We start from the raw sequence: 9,110 nt of genomic DNA, 5'->3' as shown, positions 1-9,110 counted from the left end.
TAACGCTCCACAGCTGCCTTTAGTGTGTTTGGATAGGATCAGGATTGCGGTCAGTATAGCTTCCACATCCCCAGAACTTGTCCTATATATTCAGGGTATATGTGTCAGGTCAGTTTGAGATCCTACCACCAGGATCATAACAGTACAGCAGGCCAACAAAGTGTTAATGCAGCAGAAGAGGGAGAAGAGAAATCCTGAAGTCATTTTTTTTTTTTTTTTCCTCTGCACTGTGTTTGGCTTCTCTCCTCCCCTTAATCTCTGGGTGGTTCTGAATTCAGTTGCAGATATGGACATTCAGAGTCTGTCTTCTAGTGTGGATCATCTCACTGCAAGGGTACAGGGCATTCAGGATTATGTAGTCTACAGTCCTATGTCAGAGCCTAAAATACCAATTCCTGAGCTGTTTTCCGGAGATAGATCTAGGTTTTTGAACTTTAAGAATAATTGTAAGTTATTCCTTTCTCTGAGACCTCGCTCCTCTGGTGATTCTGTTCAGCAAGTTAAAATTGTTATTTCTTTGTTGCGTGGTGACCCCCAAGATTGGGCATTCTCTCTGGCGCCAGGAGATCCTGCATTGCTAAATGTGGATGCGTTTTTTCTGGCGCTTGGAGTGCTTTATGAGGAACCTAATCTGGTAGACCAAGCAGAGAAGGTTTTGCTGGCTCTCTCTCAGGGTCAAGATGAAGCAGAGGTTTACTGTCATAAGTTTAGGAAGTGGTCTGTGCTCACTCAATGGAATGAGTGCGCCCTGGCGGCGATTTTCAGAAAGGGTCTTTCGGAAGCCCTAAAAGATGTTATGGTGGGGTTCCCCATGCCTGCGGGTCTGAATGAGTCAATGTCTTTGGCCATTCAGATTGATCGGCATTTGCGGGAGCGCAAACCTGTGCACCATCTGGCAGTAATTTCTGAGCAGAAACCTGAGCCTATGCAATGCGACAGGATTCTGACCAGAGTTGAACGGCAAGACTACAGACGTCAGAATGGGTTGTGCTTTTACTGTGGTGATTCTGCTCATGTTATCTCAGCATGCTCTAAGCGCACAAAAAGGTTTACCAAATCTGTCACCATTGGTACTGTACAACCTAAATTCATTCTGTCTGTTACTTTGATTTGCTCTTTGTCATCCTACTCAGTTATGGCTTTTGTGGATTCAGGTGCCGCCCTGAATCTGATGGATTTGTCATTTGCCAGGCGCTGTGGTTTTATCTTGGAGCCTTTACAATTCCCCATTCCACTAAAGGGAATTGATGCTACGCCACTGGCCAAGAATAAACCTCAGTATTGGACTCAAGTAACCATGTCTATGACTCCTGCACATCAGGAGGTGATTCGCTTTCTTGTGCTACATAATTTGCATGATGTTGTCGTGTTGGGTCTGCCATGGCTGCAGGCTCATAATCCAGTCCTGGATTGGAAAGCAATGTCTGTGTCAAGTTGAGGTTGCCAGGGAATTCATGGCGATGCCCCTTTGGTGTCAATTGCTTCTTCTACTCCTTCTGAAGTCCCTGAATTTTTGTCAGACTACCAGGATGTATTTGATGAGCCCAAATCCAGTGCCCTACCTCCTCATAAGGATTGTGATTGTGCTATAAATTTGATTCCTGGTAGTAAGTTCCCTAAGGGGCGACTTTTTAATTTATCTGTACCAGAACATGCCGCTATGCGGAGTTATATAAAGGAGTCCTTGGAGAAGGGGCATATTCGCCCGTCCTCGTCCCCTTTGGGTGCGGGGTTCTTTTTTGTGGCCAAGAAGGATGGTTCTCTGAGACCCTGTATAGATTATCGCCTTCTAAATAACATCACGGTCAAATTTCAGTACCCCTTGCCACTGTTGTCTGATCTGTTTGCTCGGATTAGGGGGGCCAGTTGGTTCACCAAGATAGATCTTCGAGGAGTGTATAATCTTGTGCGCATAAAACAGGGCGATGAATGGAAAACAGCATTTAATACGCCCGAAGGCCATTTTGGGTACTTGGTGATGCCTTTTGGGCTTTCTAATGCTCCCTCTGTGTTTCAGTCCTTCATGCATGACATCTTCCGAGAGTATCTGGATAGATTTATGATTGTGTACCTGGATGATATTTTGGTCTTTTCTGATGACTGGGAGTCTCATGTGAAGCAGGTCAGGATGGTATTTCAGGTCTTGCGTGCCAATGCCTTGTTTGTGAAGGGCTCTAAATGTCTCTTCGGAGTCCAGAAAATTTCTTTTTTGGGCTTTATTTTTTCTCCGTCTACTATTGAGATGGATCCAGTCAAGGTCCAGGCTATTCATGACTGGACTCAACCTACATCTGTGAAGAGTCTTCAGAAGTTCTTGGGTTTTGCTAATTTTTACCGTCGCTTCATCACTAATTTTTCTAGCGTGGTTAAGCCTTTGACGGGTTTGACCAAGAAGGGTTCTGATGTGACGAATTGGTCTCCTGCGGCCGTGGAGGCCTTTCAGGAGCTTAAGCGTCAGTTTTCTTCGGCTCCTGTCTTGCGCCAGACCGATGTCTCTCTTCCCTTTCAGGTTGAGGTTGATGCTTCTGAGATTGGAGCAGGGGCTGTCTTGTCGCAGAGAAGCTCTGATGGCTCTGTGAAGAGACCATGTGCTTTCTTTTCAAGAAAGTTTTTGCCTGCCGAGCGGAATTATGATGTTGGTAATCGTGAGTTGTTGGCAATGAAGTGGGCATTTGAGGAGTGGCGACATTGGCTTGAGGGAGCCAAGCATCGTGTGGTGGTCTTGACGGATCACAAGAATTTGACTTATCTCGAGTCTGCCAAACGGTTGAATCCGAGACAGGCTCGATGGTCGTTGCTTTTCTCTCGTTTCAAATTCGTGGTTTCATATCTTCCGGGTTCGAAAAACGTGAAGGCTGATGCCCTTTCTAGGAGTTTTGTACCTGACTCCCCGGAAGTTTCTGAACCGACTGGTGTTCTCAAAGAGGGGGTGATTTTGTCTGCCATCTCTCCTGATCTGCGACGGGTGTTGCAGGAGTTTCAGGCCAATAGACCTGACCGTTGTCCACCGGAGAGACTGTTTGTCCCAGACAGATGGACCAGTAGAGTTATTTCCGAGGTTCACTCTTCGGTGTTGGCAGGTCATCCTGGGATTTTTGGTACCAGGGATTTGGTGGCGAGATCCTTTTGGTGGCCTTCCTTGTCGCGGGATGTGCGTTCCTTTGTGCAGTCCTGTGGGATTTGTGCTCGGGCCAAGCCTTCGTGTTCTCGTGCCAGTGGATTGCTTTTGCCTTTGCCTGTCCCGAAGAGGCCTTGGACGCATATTTCCATGGATTTTATTTTGGATCTTCCTGTCTCTCAGAAGATGTCTGTCATCTGGGTGGTTTGTGATCGTTTTTCCAAAATGGTCCATTTGGTACCCTTGCCTAAGTTGCCTTCCTCCTCCGATTTGGTGCCACTGTTTTTTCAGAATGTGGTTCATTTACATGGTATTCCGGAGAACATTGTGTCCGACAGAGGATCCCAGTTTGTGTCCAGATTTTGGCGATCCTTTTGTGCTAAGATGGGCATTGAATTGTCTTTTTCGTCAGCCTTCCATCCTCAGACGAATGGTCAAACCGAACGAACTAATCAGACCTTGGAAACTTATTTGAGATGTTTTGTTTCTGCTGACCAGGATGATTGGGTGACCTTTTTGCCATTGGCTGAGTTCGCCCTCAATAATCGGGCTAGTTCTGCTACTTTGGTTTCACCTTTCTTTTGCAATTCTGGTTTTCATCCTCGTTTCTCCTCGGGTCAGGTTGAGTCTTCTGACTGTCCTGGGGTGGATTCTGTGGTGGATAGGTTGCAGCAGATTTGGAACCATGTGGTGGACAATTTGACTTTGTCCCAAGAGAAGGGTCAGCGCTTTGCTAACCGCCGTCGCTGTGTGGGTCCCCGACTTCGTGTGGGGGATTTGGTATGGTTGTCTTCTCGTTATGTCCCGATGAAGGTTTCCTCCCCTAAGTTCAAGCCTCGTTTCATCGGTCCTTATAAGATTTTGGAAATCCTCAACCCTGTGTCTTTTCGTTTGGACCTCCCAACATCGTTTGCCATTCATAATGTGTTCCATAGGTCATTGTTGCGGAGATATGTGGTGCCTGTGATCCCTTCTGTTGATCCTCCTGCTCCGGTCTTGGTCGAGGGGGAGTTGGAATATGTGGTGGAGAAGATCTTGGATTCTCGTATTTCGAGACGGAGACTTCAGTACTTAGTGAAATGGAAGAGTTATGGTCAGGAGGATAATTCCTGGGATGTCGCCTCCGATGTCCATGCGGCCGATTTGGTTCGTGCCTTTCATTTGGCTCGTCCTGGGAGCTCTGGTGAGGGTTCGGTGACCCCTCCTCAAGGGGGGGTACTGTTGTGAATTCCGTTCTCAGGCTCCCTCCTGTGGTCATGAGTGGTACTGTGTGAGTTTGTTCTTGGGCTCCCTCTGGTGGCCTTTAGCGATATGGCTGGGCTCAGCTGTTTCATCTCCTGCTAGGCTGGGCCTATTTAACTCACCTGGACCTTCACTTGTCGCCTGCTGTCGGTGTATTCAGTCCTGATCCTGTGCTCTCCTGAATATTCCTTGTGGCCATTCTCCTGCTATGAGAAGCTAAGTTTGCTTGTTCAGTTTCTCATTGTTTCCTTGAAAACGTTTCTCATTATATGATGAGTTCAGCCCAGCTTGCTTTCATGTGATTTTTTGCTTGCTGGTTAGTTCTGGGGTGCAGAGTGCGCCCCTCACATCGTGAGTCGGTGTGGGGGTTCTTGTATTCTCTGCGTGGTTTACTTTTGATAGTTTTTGTACTGACCGCACAGACACCTATCTTTATCTGCCTATCTAGTATTAGCGGGCCTCATTTGCTAAACCTGTTTCATCTCTACGTTTGTGTTTTCCCCTTAACTCACCGTTATTATTTGTGGGGGGCTATCTAAAACTTTGGGGATATTTCTCTGAGGCAAGTGAGGTCTTTGCTTTCTCTCTAGGGGTAGTCAGTTTCTCAGGCTGTGACGAGGCGTCTAGGTTTTCAGGTAACGCTCCACAGCTGCCTTTAGTGTGTTTGGATAGGATCAGGATTGCGGTCAGTATAGCTTCCACATCCCCAGAACTTGTCCTATATATTCAGGGTATATGTGCCAGGTCAGTTTGAGATCCTACCACCAGGATCATAACACACAACACAGAACAGGAATAATGCAAGTGACATGAAGCAGAACTATCATTTAGGGAGAGGGATAAACAGTTGTGGCCATAAATATGGGAACAGTTTATAGATAAGGAGTGTTACAGTTTTATTGTCCTTTGATTGAGGTCTGGTTCTGTGTTGTGATGCATCCCACGAGGTCTGAGGAGTAAATTCCTTAATTGACTTAAAAAGACATAAATCCATGCCACACATTCATTCCTGCACTGAGTTTGTCAAAGATTGTCATGAGTTGAGTTTATACTCCCAGACTCTTCTGTCTCTCTGAGATTTGAAGTTACCCCCTTAAGGACCAGGGATATTTCCATTTTTGTGTTTCCATTTTTTGCTCCCCTTCATCCCACAGCCATAACTTTTTATTTTTCCATCAATATGCCCATGTGAGGGCTTTTTATTTGCAGAATGAGTTGTATTTTTGAATGGCACCATTGATTTTACCATATCATTTACTGGAAAACTAATTCCAAATGAAGTGAAATTGTAAAAAAAAAGTGCAATTCCACAATTGTTTTTGTATTTTTTTTACCATGTTCACTAAATGCTAAAACTGACCTGCCATTATGATTCTCCAGGTCATTACAAGTTCACAGACATCAAACATGTCTAGTTTCTTTTTTATTTAAGTGGTGAAAAAATTTCCAAAGTTTGCAAAAACTTCCTTTTTTCAGGAATTGGGGTCGGGAGAGGGTTTATTTTTTGCACGCCGATTTGACATTTTTATTGATACCATTTTGGTGTTCATACGATCTTTTGATCGCCTGTTATTGCATTTTATTGCAATGTTGCAATGATGACCAAAAAAATGTAATTCTGGCGTTTCAATTCTTTTTTTCCCTACGCTTCTTACCGATTGGATTAATTATTTTTATATATTGATCGGGCAATTCTGAACGTATCAATACCAAATATGTGTATATTTGATTTTTTTTATTGTTTTATTTTGAATGGGGCGAAAGGGGGGTGATTTGAACTTTTAGAGTTTTTAAATTTTTTTAATATTTTTAAAAACTTTTTTTTCTACTTGCTTTAATAGTCCCCATGGGAGACTAGAAGCTGTGAAAATCCGATCACTTGTGCCACATAGAGCAGGGCTGAGGCCCTGCTATATGTAGCAGAAGTGCTCACTTGCTATGAACGCCGTCCACTGGGCGCGCTTATAGCTATCCTGCTATGACAACCACAGGGGTCTCCTGATGACCCCAGGTTGTCATGTCAACCCAACGGCGACCTGCATTCATGTCACCCGGGCGCCAATGGGAGGAGGTAATGACATTCTTCCTGCTCATGCATGTTAAATGCCACTGTCAGAGTTTGACAGTGGCATTTAACATGTTAACAGCCGCGGGTAGATCACGATTCCACCCACGGCTGTTAGGGGCACAGATCAGCTGTCATGTGCTGGAAATGGTGTGGGCTCATCACCGGCGCCAGCACCAAACAGGGGGAGGTGTCCAATGATGGACACTGCCCATCATTGGACGTTAAGGGGTTAATACCAGTAATTTCATGTCCGTGGTGCTATGATCAGGGATACAAAAATATTTGGCCACAGGTGGATCCATTCTTTTTTTCTCTTATTGTGTGGTGATGAAAATTCATACTTGTTCTAAGCTTTTGCTCTGTCTCCCCTACATACAGACGCCCAGTTGGACATTTAGTACACATAATTAGGTACAACACATTAGATGTGATGCAGATGAAGTACCTGGTATCTTGTAGTCCTGATGTGAGTTGGAGAACTTTATCTTGTCCTTGGCCATTATAAATGGACAGGTTTTACATTTTTTCTGGTTGCAAGGAAAGGTTCCTGTAGATGTTGGAGAGGAATGGGAGCTTCTGACAATGATGCTTCTTAGATATGGGGGCTGCCTAAAACACAGTAGTGGGGGGGTCTGGAAAAATGGATTGTAATCGGGCATCTATTTATAGTAAAGGTTGTAATTTCCGTGCAGCTCCCCTTAGCACCTCCAGATTTGGATTGTAGGTAACTACTAGAGGTACCTGGTTATTTTCTTCTTTAGCTTTGTAATGTAGGAGATGATTCCTTGATATTCTGGTGGCTCTTGTAATTTGATTTTGAATTGTTCTTGTATGGTAGCCCTGATTCAAAAAGGTCTTTCTGAGGCGACCAAGGTGTTTGTCTCTATCCATGTGGTTGGAACATGGATCCGTCACCTGACAATGCAAAGGTGAAATCAACTCAACAAATATGAACCCCACTTGACACCACTACAGGACAAGTGGAAAGAGCTGGGCAAAGCACCAGAATTGTCACATCTAATAGATGTGCCCCTTTTCTGTGCAGCTGTGGGTTACTATTTTTAGGCTGCAGGGGGTCAACATCTATAATTAAAAAATACGGCGTGGAGACCCCTCTATTCTTGATAACCAGCCTTGCTGAAGCTGACAGCTGAGGGTAGCTGTTAGTTTTGCCTGGCTGGTTATAGAAAATACAGGGGAACCCACAACGGTTTTTTTATTTTGCATTTATTTATAGCGCAGGTGGCAGGTGAGGAATACTCCCATCAGCCACTCCTGCTGTCACTGTTATTAAGCGGCAGCAGGCATAGGGTGATGGGAGTGATAGTCCCATCAGCCACCACCTGCTGTCATTGTTATCACTTGAATACAACTCTCATCATTCTTCCCTTCTTGTGCTGATTGCCGCAAGTATTATAAACATGGAGACTCAAGTATCTCTCAAGTATCGTTTTTTTCCAGTACCGGAAATATCAGGATGTGTGAAACCTGCCTTATTATTACAACACAAGAATGTTTGTTTAACGCTCATTTCTCTTTGTGCGAAATAATTTGTGAGATTCTTAATCAGTTTTGGGAATTGCATTGTTTCAATTTTTTAGCCACCTGTCTATTGCCAGTTCATAGTCCTTAGGTCTCAAGCTCCAATCCAAATGCCAACGCAGGTTAGAAATTACATTTGTGTAATTCCTTTCCACACTTTCCTTCCAGCTGGCAAATGATTGCTTATTGTATTGGTGCACCGCAGCAGAGACTTCCTTATAGTCCAAAATCGAGCGAAGTTTCTTCTCCATAGAACAGACAATCTGTGTATACTGTGCTGCAACGTTGTTCAACTCATCTGGGTCCTTTACGAGATCTGAAAATGCATTGGAATAAGGGAGGTTAATAAAAATAATTACTTTCAACAATCTTTGCATAAATCAATAGAATAGGTGAATATAAAAAGCTTTGCAATATATATATTATCGGAAAATTCTGCTTCTTTCACCACTTATAATTTTTCCTTTCCCTTGCTTCCTGAGCTCATCATTCACTCTGAAATAAACAGCCCTACTCACTGATGTTCAACAAGAAACAAACAGCAGCCAGAACAGCGAGTTGTCAGGTCACAGCTACTATTATATTCTATGTAGAAGGGACTGGGAGGAGGAGTGGGTAGCACAGTGTGAAAACAGGCAGAGGGAAACATGAAAAGAGGAGGTGAGCTTTCTAATAAGTCATTTACCTCACCCCATAGCTGGATTCACATTTACACTGCTAAATACTGGAGTATAATTTCCTCCATTCTCATGCTGCTTCTCTCTGTGTGCTAAAACTGTAATGAAAAGCATAAATCCATTTTTATTTGTATGGGAGAGATCTTAGCAGCAAGTCTCTTCCCAACAGTTAAAAAAACAAATAGCAAATTAAAAGATAAAGCCTGCAGAGAGAAACCTAATGAAAATGCAGGATACAAGTCATAAAATGGACAAAGATATTATTTTTCACGTTCATGCGCAGGAGAATGTATTTTGAAAAGATACTTAAAAGTACATTTACCAAAGCTTTGATAAAATAGATGTGACTTTTCCAAGAACTGGGTACAGCTTAATATACTTACCAAAATTTTACGCACCAAAATTTTACCACAATTAACTCCTTGAGGCGATGTGTCCTGCTGTGACGGTCTTAGAGGGACCT

The 9,110-nt window shown here is 43.8% G+C and overlaps 1 protein-coding gene across 1 annotated transcript in view; it reads right to left on the bottom strand.

The window, feature by feature from the left end:
• Positions 1–4,341: 4,341 nt before the first annotated feature.
• Positions 4,342–9,110, bottom strand: part of ARSK (arylsulfatase family member K) — a 194,188-nt gene continuing 189,419 nt past the window's right edge. The window contains exon 8 of the mRNA XM_077289375.1: positions 4,342–8,286. Coding sequence (XP_077145490.1) covers positions 8,018–8,286 — 269 coding nt within the window. The 3' untranslated portion in view covers positions 4,342–8,017. The remainder of the gene's footprint in view (positions 8,287–9,110) is intronic.

This window comes from Ranitomeya variabilis, chromosome 1 (genome assembly GCF_051348905.1).
Source record: "Ranitomeya variabilis isolate aRanVar5 chromosome 1, aRanVar5.hap1, whole genome shotgun sequence".
Classification (NCBI taxonomy): domain Eukaryota; kingdom Metazoa; phylum Chordata; class Amphibia; order Anura; family Dendrobatidae; genus Ranitomeya; species Ranitomeya variabilis.
This window is presented reverse-complemented; position numbering and strand designations above follow the sequence as displayed.